Source organism: Gymnoscopelus braueri (genome assembly GCF_963280865.1).
Source record: "Gymnoscopelus braueri genome assembly, chromosome: 1".
Lineage (NCBI taxonomy): Eukaryota > Metazoa > Chordata > Actinopteri > Myctophiformes > Myctophidae > Gymnoscopelus > Gymnoscopelus braueri.
The window spans coordinates 46,768,484-46,791,365 of NC_137603.1; the positions used below are offsets into that span (position 1 = coordinate 46,768,484).

General features: G+C 41.3%; 2 protein-coding genes across 2 annotated transcripts; both read left to right on the forward strand.

Moving 5' to 3' along the window:
• Positions 1-3,172: 3,172 nt before the first annotated feature.
• Positions 3,173-6,392, forward strand: mpc1 (mitochondrial pyruvate carrier 1; the record flags this gene model as incomplete). Its single annotated transcript, XM_080430720.1, has 4 exons — positions 3,173-3,353; positions 5,189-5,192; positions 5,414-5,510; positions 6,256-6,392. The coding sequence occupies exons 1-4, from the start codon at positions 3,283-3,285 to the stop codon at positions 6,390-6,392; spliced, it is 309 nt and encodes a 102-aa protein (XP_080286846.1). The 5' UTR covers positions 3,173-3,282.
• A 3,136-nt stretch (positions 6,393-9,528) lies between these two features.
• kifbp (kinesin family binding protein) lies at positions 9,529-22,173 on the forward strand. The gene is made up of 13 exons (XM_080428361.1): positions 9,529-10,086; positions 10,208-10,306; positions 10,555-10,634; positions 11,623-11,681; positions 12,189-12,313; positions 12,791-12,884; positions 13,901-14,013; positions 14,130-14,276; positions 14,663-14,737; positions 15,781-15,943; positions 16,278-16,452; positions 18,623-18,808; positions 19,985-22,173. The coding sequence occupies exons 1-13, from the start codon at positions 9,601-9,603 to the stop codon at positions 20,124-20,126; spliced, it is 1,944 nt and encodes a 647-aa protein (XP_080284487.1). The 5' UTR covers positions 9,529-9,600; the 3' UTR covers positions 20,127-22,173.
• Positions 22,174-22,882: the final 709 nt, after the last annotated feature.

The following is a 22,882-nucleotide window of genomic DNA, read 5'->3' on the forward strand; positions in this document are numbered from 1 at the left end:
CTTGCAACTCCTTAGCAACTGTAGTTGCATGTTGCAAGGAGTTGCAAGGAGTTGCATTGGTGTGGGCTGGCCTTTACCCTGCGGTTCAAGAGTTACAGGCCAAAATGTAAAACAGGCCGGTATAGCACAACCATAAGTGTGATTTGAAGGACTTGGGGTTGAGTATCTTCCTTGGCCTACTAGCTGGCTGCATGAAATGTTTGACACTGATTGGTCCAACAGTTTGCAAGATTACCTCCAGACTCACACAGACACTCCCTCATAGACACACACATAGGGTGTATCTTTTAAAGTGATTTGATTTGAAAAAGTCATCTTTTGGCAAGTCTTTTAAAGAATAGTCCCTTGTTTTCAGAACAAATTTCAAACATCCATGACTTATTAAAGGGATATTTCACTTTCAAAAAAACTTTTGGTAATTTTCACTAGTAAGAGACCACACCTTCTGCTCAAGTTAAACAGTATTTATTGAAGGAATGAGATGTGCAGTATGTGTATTGATGAGGAGCCCGAGGTGGGGCGAGACTCAGGGTGGGGGTGTAGTCTCGGGAGCCAGACGACCATGGTTGCTCGGCCCTGGAGCTGTCTGTCGCCTCTGCTCCGAACGCTACCCCCCCCGGGGCTCCTGGAGGAAAGAAGGTAGAGATGTTAGGAGAGCAAAAATTATGGGGGAATGTTGGGGAGGAGGAGGGCATTTTTGAGTATCGCGAGCGAAATCAAACAGGTAAGTGATACAATCGCAGGTGTATTTATACTGTAGTGATTGCTACGTGGATTGGCTGAGAGATAAGCAGTGCAGGTGAACTTGATCATGAACTTGAGTGGCTGAGCAGAGGGCGGTCTCTACTCCCGAACCTACGTTGAACACAACTACATTTATTGTCTATTCAGGCTTTTGTGAGCCCCCCAGACAGTTTTTAAGTTGCTCGATTCAGTATTTAGATATTTGATATTCATTTGATCAGACACGCCTTCCTATACAAACCCATTATAACTTCAAACTCCACTTTAACCATGATAGATTCATCAAAAACATCAGTCCTTGGTTCTGGTGACTCATACCGCCCCCCTAATACGTGAGGGGGCCGTGTTTTTTCTATTACTTTTTTCATTTATTTTTTATATTTTTGGGGGGAAAAGAAAAAAAAATACAATAAAACATTTTTATAAAATAAATGAAAAAATGTATCGGAAAAACACGGCCCCTTCACGCATTAGGAGGGCAGGGTGAGTCACCAGAACCAAGGACTGGTGTTTTCGATGAATCTAACATGGTTAAAATGGAGTTTGAAGTTACAATAGGAAGGGGGCGTGTCTGATAAAATGAATACCAAATATCTAAATATTGAATAAAGCATCTTAAAAACTGTCTGGGGGGTTCACAAAGGCCTGAGTAGACGATAAAATGACCAATTTTTTTTTTTAAAGTGAAATATACCTTTAACTGCGCTATAGTCAACATGACTGAATTATTCAGGTATAAGTTCAGTAGTATTTTAATGACTGGAGAAAATGTAAACAAATGCCAAAATTAACATAAAACCATTAATATGCAAGGGATAATGCATGGGGAGGTAGTCATTATTGAAATTTAAAGCCCGACAGGGCGATTCGCCTCGGTGGTTAATCCCCCTGAAGGGCTTTAAATTTCAATAATGACTACCTCCCCATGCATTATCCCGCTTATTACACGGCTACTTAATAAATACATAAATACATAAATACATTTACCCAAAAGTAACAACAAAACGAAGTATTTCCTTGCTTACGGCAATGAAAGTTTGGCGGACAAGTTCGCCTCGGAAAACAAATGACAGAATTAAAAAAAAGACTCGCCCCAAAACACACTCGCCCCCATTCTATATACTGCCGATTTGCCTGTAATACCGCCGGATTTGCCCCGGGGCGACTGTGTTTTGGGGCGAACGTTTTGGTATTTCCCCGTTGTTGAGCGGCTTGAGCCACGATAAACAAGGAAGTGAAGTGGATCAAATAGAATCACTTTTCGGTTATTGCATCGTCTATTTCTCACTTCAAATGTTTTCAAAAACATTCTTGAGAGCAACGTTTAGTTGTAAATGACATTGGTTGTTTGTTTACATGGCTGTCATGTTGGATAAAGCATAAAACAAAGCAACGCAGGTTGATATGAGCAGGTGTCTCTGATTACAGAGCGGTCCGTTATAGAGCTCATCGGTCATTATCAAGAAATAATGACCGATGACTGACCAATCAGAATCGAGCATTCAACCAAGCCGTGTAATAAGATGAATTAATGGTCTACGTTTGTGTATAATATAAAGCCGAATCTGTGAATAGAGAATGATATGTATTGATGTTGGTATGGTCCTTTAAGGCCTCATTGAAATAACTACCATGCTGAGCAGTGGCTCAGGAAATGGAATGGCCATTGAGAAACCATAAGGTTCGGTTCCTAACCTCGCATCACCAGCCTTTCCACCGTGGAGGAAAGCCTGGTATTCGTTCCAAACTTGCCTGTGTGATCCAGTTTACTTTTTTTTTTTTATAGAATCGTGATGAAGTGTCCTCGAGTAAGAGTGTGTGTGTGTGTGTGTGTGTGTGTGTGTGTGTGTGTGTGTGTGTGTGTGCGTGCCTGCGTGCGTGCGCGTGTGCGTGTGCGTGTGCGTGTGCCTGTGCCTGTGCGAGTGCGAGTGAATGTAATGCAAGTTCATGTCCTTATTGCTCTCTGCTGGTTGTTGGTCACTCCTGTTCAGTGGGAAGGAAGGGCATCTGGGTGAAATGCTCTCATGGTGAAACTGCTCTCTGTCAGGTGAAAAGAAGTGAATGGCAATTCATTATTAGACCATAAAAAACTACCCAGGGCTGTGTAAGTGGTGGGTTGTGGTTGTCAGGGCGTGAGACATTCGGACAACATGACTTGATGATCAGGGATCAGGGTGATCTAACCTAGGCTACCTGCTGCTTTTTGTGTATTATGTGTAGATATCTTTGACTTATCTTTTAACATGTTTCTTTTCTGTTTTTCTCCTTGCTCTACCTCTTTCTTTCCTGAAAACTATGAATGAAACGGTAGACATACCCCAGTACACTAGGTGGCGGTCTGCACCGTATAATGGTTACAACACACAAGAAAAGCAAAAGAAGAACAAATATTACGACAATGTCGTAAAGTGCAATGTTGTGATTTAGCTCCTAGCTCTGGGTTGAGGTCAGGTGTCCTCTGTGTCTCTGTGAAGACAATCTGCTGCAGCTCTAACTGACAAGACTATTCTTCTCATCTAGAAGACTCCAGCCTAAAACATGGCCGGGACTATTGCACGGAAAGCTATCGATCACCTGAAGAGCAAGGAATTCAGGGAGTATCTGATGAGGTGAGACGTTTAATACGAGTCCAGTTCATGAAGAACTCATGCTAACGTGGCTAAGCAGCTTTAGCTAGGTTGGCTTAAAATTCTACTTAACGTCTAATAAAACCATATATATATTAATATGTAATATAAACTATAATGTATAGACTTGCTTTTACTCAATGGTGGAAAGTAACTAAGTACATTTAATCAAGTACTGTACAATTTTGAGGTATTTTTTTAGTATTTCCAATTTTCAATACTTTTACTTCTACCCCAGTATATCTCAGACGCAAATATTGTACTTTTACTCCACTATAATTATTTGAAAACTTCAGTTACTAGTTACTTTGTAGAATTAGATTATTATTACAAAAACACTTCAGGTAATTTGAAAATAGCAGATCTACAAGCTCACAAGGCGTCGCTTGTAAAGTGCTATTTTCAAAGAATTTGTATACATTTGAAAACTTGTGAAATGGGACCTTCTGCACAATGAATACTTTTGCTTTTGGTACTTTAAGTATATTTTGATGCCAATACTTGATGCCAATAAGTACATTTTGAACACTGAACTTGGACTTTTAACAGACTAGTTCTACAATAGGGTCTTCGTGTACTTTAACCTTGCACTATCATATTGTGTAGGTAATCTCACCTTGAAAAAAAGTTAATCATTAAAAGAGTAATTAAAATACTCATTCAGTCGATAATGATCATTATCGTGATATCAAATCAACAAGGGTCACAACAGTTTGCTTCTCCTGAATTAAGGCAGTTATAGGCAAGGAATCTAAAGGCATAAAATACAGGGGGGGAAGTTATTACACATTTCTCTTTTTCATTAGTGCTCATACTTTCATTTCGAGGGACACTAAACTACTTTTTTGTCCTGTCAAGTTCCCCCAGTTCCCAAACTGGGGGTCCCCAAATTATTTGGGGGGGGGGGGGGGTCCCTGGATGATTAGCTTAATGTGCAACATTGTTTTCTCACTCAACAGTAAACAAACCAACATACAGTATAAGTGTATACAGGGTATCTGCACATTTCTTAAAGTTACAATTTAATGACTTTTTAAATACCAAATTGTCAAATATTACGTAAGGAAGAGGCAAATATTGTGAAAATAGCCGATCCACAAGCTCGCAACGCACTGGTCACTCGCATTGCGATTGCGAGACGTTGTCTGTGTAACCGAGTCAAACTGCCAAGTGCTTGTAAGGGGGGTTAGCCAGTTCCAGCTCTACAAGTCTGTCCACTATTTGTGCAAACTGTGTGATAGGTAACAGTGGTTGGTTTGCCTGCCCTTGAGGAATATTACATATTCCAATTAGCATGACTTAAGTTTGTCTATGTCTGAGAATTCATTGTTTACACCTGTCCATGCCCAAATAACCTCTCATTCTAGTAATCATGCATTGCCACAAAGCCACTTGTTTGCTCTTTGTTTTGGGTCTTGTGTTGATCAGTAAACATTGTTAGTTTCCTCCATATTAACTCGGTATTGATACCATTTTTTTTTTTTACAACTCTTAGACAAAATTAGTAACCTCTAACCTGTGTGCTTATCCATGACTGGATAATTTGCAGGTGACTTTATACACATTATCTTTAATTTAGTAAATCGATCTAGCTGTTTTTGTGCCTTGCCTTTTATAGTGCAGAACCGCATTGGAAGAGATTTCAGTTTCTCACCTTGGGACGGATATATTCGCTTATATTCGCTTTTTCAGAGACAGTTTATGGCCTATTTTAGCTGATAGCTCTTGTCTCATATCACTCTTATGACTTATCTAATTTCTATCTATATCTCTCACTTTCTCTCATATGTTGTCCTGGAAAAACACCACTATCACAGCACGGTAAGTGCTCAGCTTTTCAATCTGTTTTTCTTTTTTTGCCTTCCCATCTTGCTCTGCCTGCTATTCTCTCTGTGACCTTGATTATTTCTTGTGTTTCCTAGTTAGTATGCTTTTCCCCTTCGAACCAGTTTACTTCACAATTACATTTGTATGTTACTGGTACTACATGCCAGCAATATAAATAATATTTTTTGTGTGTTTGTGTTTGTGCACGCATACAGCATTTCTGGGGTCCAGTAGCTAACTGGGGTCTTCCAATAGCAGCCATCTCAGATATGAAGAAGAGCCCTGAAATTATCAGCGGCAGGATGACCTTTGGTGAGCCACATATATGAACACACTCAGACACACATCACATGGAAAAACACATACACAGAATACATAAAACAGATACATGCACTCACTCACATGACATATGCAACTCCACACAGTGCATGGTACACATACATGTACCGTGTACCATCTTTTCACATTTCTAGTATTATATTGTAGAAATGTATTCGCCACCCCACGTTCCCTTAATGTTGATATATGGCACTTCTTGTAAGTCGCTCTAGATTGGAGTAACCAAATGTTTTAATGGCATGGAACACAGTGTACTCAAAGATGACAGATATGGTAAGACGTCAGTTCTTGCTTGAGAGTCAGGAAACTCAGGGCAGAGAGAGAAACGGGGAAGGACATTGAACCCGAGGAGTTGCGATTATGTGGTAGACTAGACTCAGTGATCTACCAGTATGCTTGTCTGATATCGTTGGAGAGCACACACTCTTGCTATTTCGTGGGAGCCTGATGAAGTTGAAGTAGTATACTCCTGATTTGAAATGTATACACAAGTGCAGGCAGCAGATGAAATATTCTGCCACCAGATTCCATGTTTGGAATTTAAGTCTTTCTGTCATAACTACACCTTTATTTGTCCCAAGGGAAATTCATGTTGTTATGAAAGTCATCATAACAGCTAATCTATGACACAAGCATTGAGAGGCTATTGTATGACAAAGTTGCTGTAATAACAAAGGGACAGTTCCTCATGATTGTTTGATTGTTTGATTGATCACAGCTCTGACCTGTTATTCGCTGCTCTTCATGCGGTTCGCCTACAAGGTCCAGCCCCGCAACTGGCTGCTATTTGCTTGTCATTTCACCAATGAGGGAGCACAGCTCGTCCAGGGGAGTCGGCTCATAAAATACAAGTAAGTCCTAAGGGCAGAATTGCAAGTGCAAATTGCTGTTTGTATTACTGCAAACAAATTTGCTCAACTACATTCCTAAAAAGGAGCCTGGGGCCCTGTATATCACAATTTCAAAGAAAATGTTATTGTAACCATCAGCTATCCCATCAACCATAGTGTGTGTGATGTTTTTCGCTCCCCTTATTCTCTCACTCTCTGCATTCTCATCTTTCCATCTATGTATTTACGTACACTGTTAAATGCAGCAAGCAGAAAGGCCATACAAATGAGGGAATTGAATGGTTTAAATCGTATCTGTTGTTGTGTTATTTCAGCATGGAGAAGAAGCTGAAATCTTAGTATCATCTGCTGTACTGTTGTGGGAACCAACGACACGGTGGGGTCCTGTGGCTACAACATCCACCTCAACCTGGACATCAAAACAAGCGCACCTAACCATATAAGTGATCATCAGTAGCACTTAGGATTGTTTTTAACACAATTTCAGTATGTATCATAATTACATTTTGTTACTTGGATTCTACAAATGAAAAAGACATTTAGAATAGCAAGCCAGCCAATCCATCAAATACCTTGTACAGTAGGCCCAGTGACAGATGATTGAAAAAGTACATCCTTGTAAAAAAAAATCTCTGGAGCAAGAAGGGAACTACAAAACAAATGAATTCACTACTAGTTGACTCTTTTAGGCTTTCTGTTCTCTTTTTTTGGTCAGGTCTTTTAAATATAAAAATTAACTGAAGTATTCCTCCTGAAAAACAACTGGGCTACTGTAACCTGGGCTAAGCAGGCTGCTCCTGATAAAATATTTACGATGGTTTGTTTTTGATTGTCATTAATATACTTGTCACTTTATTAAGGTGTCATACTCATTAATTTATTCCCTGATTTATGGATTGATTCTATGTCCTCAAATGCTTTATTGTCCTAAACTGGTATTAAAGTACTGTAATGTCAGTTGGTGTGTTTGTACATTGATTTCTATTATCACATGAAACCTCCATCTAGAGAATGATCAGCAGCAAAGTCACATATCACACACATATATTACAAATTACAATTTAGGCATTTAGCAAATGTGTGTATATTTAGTGTATATGTCACAGTACGTTTGGAGAACCAGTACGATTGAAGACAGAGCGCTCGTTTTTAGGCACGGGGCTCCTTCGGGGCGAGGCGGGGCTTTTCGAGACAGGGTTTATTAGCGAGGCTCGCGAGGAGGAGAAGGAGGACGCGGCTCTGCGAGGCGGGGGTTTATTACGCGAGGCTCGCGAGGAAGAGGAGCCTCCTCCTCCTCGCGTAATAAACCGTCCCGTCCTCTCCTTCTCTCCTTCTCCTCCTCCTCCGAGGAGGAGAAGGAGAGCGCGGAGAGGCGGGGCTTTGATGCGCCGACGGAGACCTGTCTTTTGTTGTTCCCCCCCACATAGCAACCAGGAAGCTACGCTAGGGGAACCATAATATCTATGAGGGGAACGCCGAACACGCGTTCACACGCATGGCGCGCCGACTTAGTGGAGCTTGAGGCCGAGGAAGCGCGCCCTCGCGCCTCCAGGCGCGAGTGCCCGCGCTGACCGGCCGATGCTCCACTAGTTGACTCAGCGCCGTTTGAGTTGTAAACCGATAGGGACAGAATAGTTCTTTTCATGGATCACTGTGTGTGTGTGTGTGTGTGTGTGTGTCAGGGAGAAGGTAAAACAAAAGCCAGAACACAATAAAAGTATCTAAACAGTCCTGCTTTCAATAAACCAAAAAAAGCATGAGCGCGTGCGCGTGTGTGTGTGTGTGTGTGTGTGACTGTGTGTGTGTGTGTGTGGCCATATATGTTTGTGCACAAGCCTGGCTTGTGGCTCCCTCTAGTGCTGGGTGGGTGGTAAAAACGAGCGCGCTTTCTTCAATCGTACTGGTTCTCCAATCATACTGTAACATATACATACACACTTGTACACATACTGTTAATCCACAAAACATGACCAAAGTTCAAACTCGGTCGAAGGTCGCCATGTTCTATTCGGTTTTGAATGGTGTTCTCGATATTGGAAGGAATTGTATGATCTTGAGCTAGTGACATTTTTCATCTTATATTCCACAGTTTTGGTATAACATCCACCAAAATAATTTACTTTTTTCCTCATCCATGTTTCTGAAAAAATGCCATACTTGTGTGATTTTACATTTCAATGTCAAAACCAATCCATGCTGGCAGCCTGGCCAGTATTAATAGTGTTACACCATCTCTCAGAGCTTGTTTTAGTGGTTAATGGGTCAAATAGGTCTATATTCACATAGCAATATCGTGTTTGTCCAACAGGGGTCCCCATCTCTCCATCTCAGAAAACCATACAGAAAACACGTGTTCAGGTCATTCAGGTCGATGCCGTACCAATTTCATCCAATCAGGAGAGAGAACTCATACAGAACACAGGATATAAATGGAGCTGGAACTGATACCCATAGCCTGGAGGGTCAGTCGCGCTGTGATTGGCTAGTTTGTTGTCACTGGGGTAGTGGGGGGGACAACACATGTGTACGGTACATTTGAGGTCTACCGAACCCACAATGAAAGATCCTGTTTCATAAAATAAAATACAACTGTGGAATGCATGTGAACAGTGAGATCTCACTGGTCACATTTTAGTTGGAATAAAACATGGACACATCAAACAATGTATTCCAAGAGAAGTGAAGAAACTTCGCCGTATTCATAAGATGACATCATGGTCGGAACGATAACACTGCGGCACGAACCGGAAACGGAATCTTTAGAGGAGGCTGGGTCGAGGGCGAGGCACCTTGCTTCACCAGAGTAGACCATAGGAGTAGACTTTCCACCGCGGAGGAAAGTCTGGTATTCATTCTAAACTGAGCCGTGTGATCCGCTATAGAAAAAAGGGGGAGGGAGTGGTGTTCTGGTGGTGGGTTCTGGTTGGCGTCTCATTGTTTCCCCCACGTAATACGAATTAATTATTTCAGTCTCGCTAGTCCTGCTACAAGTTAGAATAAAAGATGGACAAACCAAACTATTATTATACCGAAAGAAACGAAACGATTATACCAAACTAAACACATTTTAAACTAGGGGAATCATTTTAGAGGTGCACGGCACCGGAGGTTCCGGTTGGTGGTTCCGGCCGCCTGATGACGACGTCAAGTTAAACGGATGGAACACAGTGGTACCGACTTTCTCATTTGACGTGACGTCGCTAAGCTAAAACATGGCTTCCATCAACAGCTCAGAGTGGAGAGCTCTCTGTGATAAATTCACCACCGCCGAGAACCTCTCCGAGGTAGAATGTCTCAAAGACCCCGGCAACGACCCTTTCCGCTCCAAGTACAAGGCCAGAGAGCTGCTCAGGGAGATATACTGCTCACTGAAGGACTTCCAGCCTAGCGAGGAGGAGGGTGACAGTGACAGCCGCGGTGAGGATGGGGACCATGGGGCTGCTGCTGACCACCAGCCGCCCCCCGCCGAGCAGACAGTGGACGGGGAGAAGGAGGATGGTTTGGCCCGAGGCTCCAGCGGTGACTCCCCGGCTGGGCTCGGGGACGCCAGGCTGGGGGCCGTGGAGTATTATCTGGGCGTCAACCACGTCGAGACAGAGGAGCTGTCTGCAGGCCAGGAGCATCTGATGAACTGCATGAAACTCCTGGATAAATGCTCCGTGTCGCCTGAGAACGTGTCCTTATTCATTAACGTCAGGGTAATTAATGCAATCATAACGGTCTGTTTATTGTTCATCATGAGCCATCTAGCTTTGAAGTCTGAGACCACTCTAAATGCTACAGACAGGTTACTGAGTGGCTGTTTGTGTTCTCCATCAGAACCAACTAGGCATCCTCTGGGCTGGCCGAGATGAGACAGAGACGGCTCAAGGCTTCCTGGAAACGGCAGAGTCCATCTATCTGCGATACATGAAGAATGTGAGGCTGGTTTACTGTCTGGTTCACTTACAACTAATGACAAGAATGATCATTAGCTCACTTTGTAAGATGCATCTATGCTACATGCATGAGTTGTACTCCCAGCACCAATTTAATAACTGACTGAGTTGCTTGCTGCTACGTACTCCATAGACACTTTGACTGACCAAATGGTTTACTGACTAGCATTTGTTTTACTAGCTGATGGACAAGTAGACTTCAGGAGAGCTGTTTACTATTTATTTCAGGAAGGGAGTCCCCCTACTGACATGACAGAGTACTTCTCAACAGAAGAGAATCTGCTGACGCATCAGGAGAGGAGTAAGAGGTAACACACACACACACACACACACACACACACACACACACACACACACACACACACACACATCATTACATATTGAGAGAGGCTGGTGCGCGCACGGTATTTGGCGTGCGCGCGCATGCCGAAAATGTTTGGCTTCTCAAAATGCATATTTGTGCTCAAACATGAAGACTTATATAGTACATGTGCACAGTAATGAGCAGGACAATATCTGTATAGTTTACATATGAATTCTCCAGATTTAGGAAAATATACTTTTATTAGACCTACTAAGACAAACTGTCATACATAACAAAAAAGACAGTGGTGGAGGAAGTACTCACACTTCTTACTTAACACATTACCTGCCAATGACAGATATGTCCATGATTTTAAAAAAAATAAAAAGATTTAAGGGGTGGCGGCCCGCCACTGCTTAATGCATATAGGGGAAACACTGGAAGCTGCATCAGCCAGGGTGTTTAAGACAGCGCAGCACATCACCAGGACCTCTACACCAGTGGTTCTCAAACTGTTTTGTGCCAAGGACCCCAAATTAATATATATATATATATGTGGCTGCGGACCCCCATCTGAAAATGTTTTGTGCCAGGGACCCCCAGAAGAGAAGATTTGTGTTAAAAAATGTTCACTTCACTTTCAAGATTTGTCAAAAATGCAAAGCAAAAAGCTGTGCCGTGCTGTGAGCTTGTAGATCTGCTATTTTTGAATAGCCAATATATAAATGGATAAAGTGGGTAAAATGATTGTGATGCTATACTTTTCCTGGGGACCCCCTGGAACCCCCCCCCCCCCCCCCCCAAGGACCCCTGGGGGTCCCCAGACCCCACTTAGAGAACCATTGCTCTACACCCAGAGCAGTAGAGTGAATGTCCAGAAAATCATCAACGATCCTGATCACCCTAGCATCGTCCTAGCATTGGAGTGTTAACTCCTTTCTCCCCTTTCTCTGTAATCCACATGTCCCCCTCCTCTCTGTGTCTCCCTTTAGGTTTGAGTTGGCTTACACCCATACCCTGTACTACCTGGCTCAGGTCTATAAGAATCTTGGTGAGTGAGGTGTTGGCAAATTACTACACTTAGTAATCTGGAGGTCTTTGCGCTGCGATGTACAGGTCAGCTCTTGATGGCACCTGCACCTGCCAGCATTCCTCTTCACCCACCTGCAACAGTGGTGAAAATGATATGTCATAGATACATTCACATGACCTGGACTTTAAAACCTGACTACAATATTTGAACTATGCTCATTTAAACAACAGTATGGTACTTCATACCCACATTTGTACGTTTATCAGTGGGACGCTTGGGTTTATTTATGACCCACACATTGTTACTTTGCACACCAAGTACAAACTTGTAAGAACAAAAGCTTGCACGGAAAATAACAGAAATTGGTTTCTTCTAATATTATGATTCTTGTCAACAGTGAAACTGTTGTGCACAAAAATAGTCCTCTGAAATATCTATCATAAAGTATGCTATTATTCCACTAATAATTTCAATAATGATTATGATGATGATAATACATTAAATGCAACTTATTTTGCTTCTCAGGTGAGATTGAGCGTGCTGCATCTTACTGTCACAGTACACTACAGAGGCAGTTAAAACTAAACCAGTACAACCCAATGGAATGGGCTCTTAATGCTGCTACATTATCACAGTACTACATTACCAAGGTAAGGCATGGCTTACAATAGCCATTTCAATTTTGTTGATTGTGTAAAATTTGTTGACACAATTCTGTGTATATTATACTGTGGATATTATGTGGATATTCTATTCTCCCATTATTTCCATGACACTTTTTTCACTACAATCTATCCTTTCTAGTTTGGTGTATTACAGGTACAGCTTGGTTTATCTCAAAGAGAAGCTTTAAATGACTAACATATCTCTAAATATGTATTATTGGCAACATGTGTTTGCATTTCTGACCACGCCCTTCATGTCAATATTGTAAATAATTATGTAAATTGTATAAGTAATTCAAATATATATCAGAGGGAGAACTTAACCTTAACTTAAGATCAATTTTCACCAATTCTCGCAATTCCAGAGTTGTTTTCCAGAGAGGTTCAACGTTTTAGCTGCAATGAGAAAAATCCTACAGGAGGCATCATCATTGTGTGTGTGTGTCTGTCTGTCTGTCTCAGGGCCGCTACATGGAAGGTAGACATTGCCTCTCCGCAGCCACTGTCATAGCAGGCTTGGAAGGGGAGGTTCCCTCTGAGGCTGCAGCAGAGGAGAGTGAGTAATATTGCTATATGAGTTTAAATCAAATTTGTGCTGTGGTTATAGATTAGTTAAACTATCTGCACAGAGCTACATTTGTTGAAGAACAGCTGCGGAATATGGTGACTGAGTCTGCAGTCCTTACTGAAGGAGGGAGGAGGACATTTCACAGCTTGGGAGCCAGGAGGGAAAAGACTCTAGGTCGCTTGAGAGCACTGGCCAGGGTGTTGTAAGGAAGGGAGGGACAGACATCCTGTGTTTGCTGATGGAAGTGTCTGAAAGCGGGAGTGTAGGGTTGGATCATATTCTGTAAGTAGGGGGTTACCCCGGTTATTCGAGTATTACTCACACAATGTCTCGCTTATGGGAGACGCCAGGGGGCGTTGATTAAGTAGTAAGAAGAATTACAGGAAGGGGGAAGTTGCAGTAGTTCCAGTGTCCAGGACCAATCCCAGGTTCTTGCCAGTTTAAGCAGGAGTCACCAGGCTGTTGTCAATGTTACTGGAAAGATCCTGCAGGGGAAAGACTTCCCAGGAAGAGAAGCTCTGTTTTTTTTATGTTGATCTTGAGGTGATGGGAAGACATCCATTCTGCGATGTCAGCCAGGCATGCAGCGGTGCGCTCTTCAACCTGTGTGGTAGAGAGAGGGAAGGAGAAAAACAGTGATAGGAGAACTTGTGAGCAGCAGAGATGACATGGTCATGGGATCTGTTGTAAAGTGAAATAAAGTAAAGTTAAGACAGGATTATGAAACCTCCCAAAATAAACTGGTATGTATGACCAGTCAGGTAAGAGGAGTTACCACTTGACTGCCATTCCAGTGATATCAAGGTCAGAAAATGTGTCCAGGAGAAGCTAGTGGTTGACTGTATCAAATGCTGCAGATAGGTCAAGATTAAGAAGGATGAGGATTGAAGGGTATATATAACATTGCACTTGTTTAGAACTTATCTGTGGCCCCCTCTCTTTGTTTTCACACCCTCTGTCTCGCTCTCTTTCTGCTCTTTCCTTTTCTTTACACTGTCTTTCAGGTGAGGCAAAGAGTGAACGTAGAGACCAGCTTAGACAGAAGAGGGCAGAGATAGCTCGGTGTTGGATCAAATATTGTCTCAACCTGCTGCAAGACACCAAGAAGCTACTAGAGGTAATGAATGGAATCATGTGTGTGGGTCAGACTGTACGTGTGTGTGTTTGAAAGTGGTTATGGAGAGTGTATGTTTGGCCTAGAACTCTAAAAACAAACTGTGTGTGCTCGGTCAGGACAACATCGGGGACCTGGATGTGGATCGCCAGGAGGAGTTGAAGAGAGTGAGGAGACAGGAGGAGGAGGAGGAGAAAGGGAAGAAGAGCACTCTGGTGTTTGGCTCTGAAGACACCTTTGACTCCATTGCCAGCCTGGAAGAGAAGGTCTATAAATTATTATCACTATTACTAGTACAGTAGTATTTCTATTTTTAGTACTACAATTAATTTGTTCTTCAGTATTGAACATATTTAAAGTTGTATGACAAACTGGAATCTCAAATCTCTCATTATATTAGCCCCATTCCAGTATTTATTTAATTATATATTTTTTGCAAAATATTCATGTACATTACCTGTACACAGAAAATAAGCATTTAACTTGTTTTTACCACCATAACTAACAAAGGTTTTATAGTTTAAAAAGTATTGTAAAAATGTACTGTAATACTGTCACTGTCTCAGAGTTCACTCAAACCCAGAGTGAAATACAGTAGAATAACAAGTAGTTAATTAAATCAGTGCCTTCAGTAGTAGTTTCTATGTTCCAGGTGCAATACCTGTTCCCGTTGGACTTCACTGAGGCCAGAGCTGTGTTTCTAGTGGGACAAAACTATGTCACACAGGTATACAGTACAACACACACACACACACACACACACACACACACACACACACACACACTTATCTCTTCTCTGAAGTTCAGTAGGATCGCCATTCTCTTCTAAGTGTCTAAATTCTAGTGGTAGGCACCACACAGTTTTGAAAGCATGCATGCAGGTATATACAAACCAACACTGTTAAGAGGTGAGGTTTTGAGAAGTTCACACAGCAGGACCGAAGCCAGTGTGGCTATAGTCTCGTGTAGCCAGACGACCAGAGACCTCTGCCTAACAATAAGTTTGATGACATCAAAATTCAATGTAGTGGCTAGAACAGCGGAGAAAACTGACACTAACAACAAACCTATGCCTACTGCTTTGAAAACTAATCATATCACATTATTTTAATCTCTGAATAGTTTTCACCCAGTCCTAGCCGCTACGTTGCATTTATATGTCAACAGACGGTAGGCGATCTCCGTTCTGGCTATGCAAGACTAGTGTAGCTATAGAGTGAGCTATAGAATTGCTACAAAACTTGCCTGAGTGTTATGATGGAGTTGTTCTATCGTCCCATAACTGTAATTCATAGCTTTACTCTATGGCTTTGCTTATGTAGCAATACCAGAAACCATAATGTAAAATACACTTTTTTAAGCTGTAGTAAAGCCTTGTTAAACTATCCCTATTCCCACATCTATGCATCTATTTGTCTGTAGGTCTGTCTGTGTACAGTTATGTCTTAGTTATATTCCATGTGGGGTGTGTCCAGCTGGAGTATAGGTTAAACACTTTTTACAACTTTTTGTTTAAGCAAATGAACAAATGATTGTCTCAAAACCCAACCAGAAGGACAACTGGGGGATATAGCGAAGCGTGAACCTCTGCATGTGTTGTGTTCTCTCAGTGAAACCTGTCACTGTCCTGTTGTCTACCCCTCAGTGGGGGCTGGCAGTAACAGGGACCAAAGTACACACAGGAGGGAATTTAAAATGTCAAAATTGTGAGAAAGTTTTAAATGAGAAAAATTTGTACAATATTTAATGATTCTCTTTGGACCTGTCCAGGCTAAGGAGTACTTTGAGATGGACGGCTATGTGACAGACCACGTTGAGATCTTACGGGACCACAGTGCTCTGTTCAGGGCCCTGGCCTTCTATGAGGAAGACCTGGAACGACGCTGCAAGATGCACAAACGACGAGTCGACATGATGGAACCAGTCTGCATCGGTACGGAGTCGCATCAGGTTTAACTGGGCCACCATTAAACTCAAAGGGAAAGGGACTTTATTCATCTTAAAATTATATTTAAGAATATAACTGAATACAACAGAATAGTTATAGGTTAGACTAGAGGAGACTGAAGAATAGATTAGAGTCAAGGAGGAGAGATGGGAAGAAGCATGTTTGAACAAAATATAATGTATTAATACAATTATTTAACATAAGTTGTATGCACAAATTATTTTCTTTGACAGCATGTTTTTTTTTTAGTTTATGTGCTAATTCAATGCTGCTTTTTGACTAAGTGTCTCTTTTTTTCATCCCATCTATGAAACTATAGACCTGAATGCCCAGTACTATCTGTTGATACGCAGACAGTTGATGTTTGAGTTGGCTGAGACCTACAACGAGATGATGGACCTGAAGCTAACACTAGCCAACAGACAGGATGACGCAGAGGCTCTGGAAAACCACACTGTTAAGAAATTCAACCACCTCTGTTCTTCATCTACCAAGTTAGTGCGTGTGTGTGTGTGTGTGCGTGTGCGTGCATGTGTGTATGTATCTATGTGTTTATACTTTTAGCACAGATTTCTTAAAAGGGGCAATAGACAACATTCAGCCACTAGATGTCACACTTGTCCAACACCTTGTTGCACAAAGTTAGTTATTTCACCATGACATTTATGAGGCACAATCCGTTTGCTACATTGTAACGTAATGGCTGCCACAAAGAATTTCTTTAGGGAAAAGAATCACCTTACCCCAAAATTACTGAAGCACACATGGATAATGCAGCTTACAGAGGTAAACTAAATAATAATTGTCAGACCAACAACATTTCAGAATCAATAATGTTTTGGGGGAAAGCAATACTTTTATTACACACCTTTTTGTTATTAATTTGAATAAACATGTTATCTATATACCTCTTAATTTACTGTACAACAGGGGTCTTCAACAGGGGTCCTCAGAGTTACTACAGGGGTTGGCGCTAAATCTTTGTGTGATAGGAACCTTTTTTATTTTTATATTAACCACTTGAACCCTATAGCATCCCTATTTTGAGAGGAACATTAGCCAAAAATAGCAGATCTACAAGCTCACAACGCATCACACTGTGAGGCGTTGTGAGCTTGTAGATCTGCTATTTTCGGCAAAGAGGTTTGGTGTAGAAGGAAAAAGGAGCAAACCAAGTACAGAGCCAAAGTTCAAGTTTACTTAGTATTGAGGGTTAAAGTGGTTAAATGTCTGAAATAAACAAAAAAAACTTAATTTACACGACACTGATGATAGTCAAGGAAACTATCTATGAAATTGATGAAAAGGTTTAATCTGCAACACAATTTTATACAATTTGTAGTGGGGGGTCCCTGGCTTCATCTCTCTCTCTGCTAAGGGGTCCTTGGCCTGAAATACATTTAAAGGGATATTTCACTTTACAAAAATGTAGTCATTTTATCGTCTACTCAGGCTTTTGGGAGCACCCCGGACAGTTTTTACGTTGCTTGATTCTATATTTTGATATTTGATATTCATTTTATCAGACACACCCCCTTCCTATACAAACCCATAATAACTTCAAAGATTCATGAGAAACACCCGTCCTTGGTTCTGGTGACTCATCCTGCCCTCCTAATACGTGAGCCGTGGGCCGTGTTTTTTCTTTTACTTTTTTCATTTATTATTATTTTTATTTTATTTTATTGTTTTCATTTTCCAAAATATTTTTTAAAAATAAATGAAAAAAGTAATTGAAAAAACACGGTCTCCTCACGTATTAGAAGGACAATATCAGTCACCAGAACCAAGGACGGGTGTTTCCGATTAATCTAACATGGTTCAAGCAACTTAAAAACTGTCTGGGGGGTCACAAATAGCCTGGTAAACCCTCCCTCCGGAAATCTCAATTCCATTTCATTTCAGGAGTGAGTCTGGCCTGATCCGCCTGTCTGCAATATTGGCTGTGCTGGAGTTGGGCGGGAGTAATACCGTTGACTGACAACCCCTTCAGCCAATGATAATTTTTCCCCTTCAGCCAATCAGCAGTTCACCAGTCTTAATGTGACGCGACGGGACTTTTGAGACAGCCATACCCAAAATGGGTTGCCTTTTTCGGGTACAATGGTGTCACTGCCCGCCCCTACCGGTTCTCTAATTATTTTTTTTTAAATAGGCTTTGTCATGATTAATTGACCACATATATGAAGTTAAACAACTAAATTCTATCCAAACGATATCTTATAAGTAAATTCCGTGCCTCAAAATAGAAGTTAGAGAGCTTTTTGAAGTAAAAAAATAGCGGAGAATTGGCCGCACAAGAAAAAGATGGCTGCCGTTCGTGTTTTGGGCTCACTCGAACTCGCCACCTGATTGGCCAACGTAAGCTGTCAATCACAGAACAATGAGCGACGACGCTGATAGGCGCGGCCGTTTGGCATACACAGCCAATATTGCAGAGAGGCGGTTCATGCCAGACTCACTCCAGGAATCAAATAGAAATGAGATTTCCGGAGGGAGGGTTTACCAGGCTAGGTCACAAAAGCCTGAGTAGACGATAAAATGACCCAAATTGTTTTTGAAAGTGAAATATCCCTTTAAGACCCCTGCTGTACAATGTATTTTCTGGCGGGTAGGGTTACTGCTACTCTTAAGTAAATGAATGAAATGCCTCTCCTCTGCCAGGTATTTCCAGATGTTCCTGGACTCTCTGCGTTCCCCAGAGGGGAAGTTTCCCGAGCGCCTGGAGGAGGAGGTGCTCAGGCCGGCTCTGGTGGCCCGGTTCAGGGTGGCCAGACTCTACAGCAGGCTGATCAGTCCTGTTCTCAGCACTCAGCTGGACAACCTTAATCTGTCCCTGGACAGTTACAAGTATGGGGACACATTTACACTATATCATATCTTGCTGGATTAACCCATTAAGATCTGGGGCTGATTCTACAAATGTCTTCTAAATCCTAACAGTTTTCTAAAAAAAATTATGTATTGTATCTCCCCATCTCAAAATATTTTGTGCCATGGACCCCCAGAAGCAAAGATTTGAGTAAAAAAAATCTTTAAAAAATATGTACTTTTTCATGTTTTTTCTCATAAGCTCATTGCTGTATATGTGCTATTTTTGAATAGCCAAAGTATAAAATATCTCTCTCCCCCTGTTTCCTGTCTGTCTCCACTAAATTCTATCAATAACGACATAAAAGCCAAAAAATATCTTGATAAAGAAATGAAAAAATTAAGTGCAGAGGATGAAATTCACATACACTGTATGTGCAGAAGTACAGTGACACATAACGCCGACTACAGCTAAAGGAGACAAAATGATGTATCGTTATTATAGTATGTATATATAGTTGTTATTTGTCACTGTACATTTGTACATTATGTCAAATGTGTCCTCTGCATTTAGTGTGGCCGTTATTAATTCAGCCGGGGAACTGTCGGGGGTTAAGTGTCTTAACCCTCTCAAGAGAGCCTTTTGACACATTGTCTGGGCAGGCAGGGGTGTCAAACCAGTGACCTTCCGATCCCCAGGCGGCCTCTCTCTACCCATTCAGCTACGGCCCCCTGAGTCTGTGAATGAATGGTCTACAAATATCCATGTTTAGTAAATGACAACAAGGCAAGCTGCCAAATTCCACTCACTGATATCAACCCTGGGACGGGAATCCCCCAGCGGTCTCACTGGTTCTGTAGAACAGTGCTTCTCAAACATTTTCATGTCAAGGACCGCCAAATTAATATGTATTTGGCCGCAGACCCCATACATTTTGTGCCAGGGAACCCCATACAAGATTCGATAAAAAAATATATGTTCAAATATCCGATGTATATAGCTATCAAGTGATTAAAAGTTTTCATTAATTTTGCTGGGGACCCCCTGGAAACCCTTCAGGGACCCCTGGGGGTACCCAGACCCCACTTTGAGAACTGTAGAATATGAGCTCATTACGTCAAAGAAGTCATCCCTTGTGTTCTTTTAACTACTGTTTGTATATGTACAACTGCACTACAGGTCGCTTCATTTGTATTCTTTGACCTCTTGTCCAGGAACGTGGTCGATTACTGTGAGCTCCACCCAGAGGCAGCCGCTGCCGTGGAAACAGAGCTGGAGCTGAGCCAGGAAATGGTCAGTCTGCTGCCCATCAAAATCAACCGTCTCAAAGCTAAGCTGAATACAAACGACAACTGAAAGACAACATTGGTTGACAGACTTACTGGTTACTGGCTGTCTGCCTTGTTTCATTACAGATTTCATGTTTGTCATCAGCCAGTCAACCAGTTAGTCTAAATCAGTGGTTTAATTTCAAGGACCCCAATAACTCTGAGTAAAAACAGAACGGGTCCATTAGGTACACTCTCAGAGTTACAGACGTGTAAGGATCCATTTGGAACCCTCTCAAGGAACCACTGGTCTAAGTAAACTGGTGTAAAACTAAGATGGTTGCTGCCAATGCTAAAGGAACTGAATGGATTATGAATATTGACTGACAGGCCTTTTCTAGGTAGTTTGACTGGCTGATGTGTCAGTACAGTGAACATACTGTCTTAACATACTGTGTATATACTTTGTGGATTAGATAGTAGATTTTTTTTATTATGTCATAAACAACCAGTTAATTAAGGCCATGTTGACTGTTACCAACAGCTACAGGAAGTGGATGTCTGCCCAAATGATTAAGTGCAACACTATCAATCATGTATAAATTGAGCTGATATGTTCCACCACACTTTCCTTCCGACTAACATGCTTATTATTATGCTCAATTTATGATTTAGCAGAGCGACTTACAAGTGCGAGATCGGAATAAGCAGAGTAAGCATGAAGCCTAGTCAACAAACAACAGGGTAAATAGTCACACAAGTAGAGTGCAAAGAGAACAATGTAGTGTCTCAGATAAACTAGGATACCAGGTTGGTAAACATCGAACCTAGCACCAGCCCAAACAACATTCTGTCTAAATAACATTCTTTCTAAACAGAAGAAAAACCTAATCTAAATAACAAAAACTGGTGACCAAGTAACCAACATACTGTATATCTACATAGTAAACTAGCATCTATCGAGAAAACAAAGGTGTCAAGAAAGGGATACAAGGAGAGAGGAGCTCTGAAATGCCTCAAAATGTTCCACACTGAAATGCCCAGAAGGTACACAGTAAAATCCTCAGTGTTAGTGTCCATTTGTAACTCACACAGCGTACAAAGGTAACTAATTGGATTGCTTTTGTACACGTTAAAGTAACACTGAGGATTTTACTGTGTATAGAACTAGTTGAGTGTTTGCTCTTTCAGCCAAATGATTCTGATGAGGTCACAAAGCTGTCATGGTAACTACAGTAGACAGTAAAAGTAATGGATAGATGGCAGAGCTTGGTCAAGTGATACTATGGACACCGCATTGCTGTCCCTCCAGTAAATATCAGACATGGCGGAAAATATGTTCCAGTGTCCTCTAGAACACCCACAGATTGAGAAATAGAAATATCAGCAAGATTGGTACAGCTTTTCATATCTGTCCTGCATGATGCCAGCTTCATCCATTATAACTTGCCTTGCACTTAAGTGTCTTTCTGAGGAGTTGAAATGCCATCCCTATTTTACTGTATGTATATAAATAAATAATAACAAATGAATATTGTGTAGTATGATAAAGTGAATACTGTGTTCTTACTGTATGTTATGTAATGAAGAGTTGGCTTCACAGACATGACAAAGTTTAGTCTGAGACAATGTTTTTGTTCTGGGCTGGTGAACCAAAAAGTGCCCCTGGGTCTGTCTGCTGGGTCTCTACAACAGGACCAGAGTGATGGCCTGTTTTAATAGGCCTTGGACACAGCAAGAGAATCTAAATTTACTCTGTTTGGGATGTGTACTGGCAAAGTTAAAGAATCCCAGCTCAGATTGACGCAAGGAACATCTTAATCCGTGTCTGTTAAACCGTGCTTTAAATTATTAATCTTAACATACTGTGATTTAGTGTTGTTGCTCATGATCTCAAATAAAGATATAACATTAACTCACTCTAGAATATGCTGTTCTTCTTCTTACTGATGTTGCCTTGGTAACTGAATCTATTTTGCAATTACATACACAGAGAAAATCCTCAATTTTAATGTATCCATTTGTAAGCGTGTACAAAAGTAACCAAAAAGACCCATACATCTATTAAATGATGCTGCGAATTCTACAGTGCAGGTATGTGGGGCACAGAAGCAAAAAGCTGTCCATCCCAGTTCATTTTACAACCCATTCCTGGGAGCATGTCTGCTGAATGTTAAGTTGCTTACTTGTTATCCTAACTTCGTAGTATATCCTTGTTCTCCGACCTGGCACTCTAGTTCCTTGATCACTTACCCTGTTTGGCAAATATTTATTGCACTTACCCATACTTTGCACTTAAACATGGTAAAGTGTATGCTTCTGTTCAACAGGGGGAAAAGATGGTAGCTTTATAAGCATGGCATTGTAGATTTTGAAAAAACGTGTTGATTCTAGATTGAAGAGGTAAATTTGTGCAGTGAAATGGAGTGACATGCTCTGCAATACCATACAGTATATAAAAACAAAACAAGATAAAAATGTGCTATAATACAAATGAAACTCAAACGGCAATAAAAAAAGAAATGTAGTAGTGAGTGGCACAAACAATCCATTGATGGGATGGTGCGAGTCTTAAAATCCTTTTAGCTTCGGTCACACACCTTCCATTGTATGAATCCTGCAGGAAGGAGAGCGACTCACTGTGAAGCTATTCCCATACCCAACTGTTCTAGTGTTGGCCGAGTAGGACTTCAGGACCTTTTATGAGACTTTGAATGAGACTGAGAGTGCTATCGCCATTCAATTATTTTAATTCAGAAGACAGAAACAACCATATTTCTTTATGACGAGATGTTATTAAATATGGTATAATTTATGTGTTTTGGTTAAAAAGCGTTAAATAGC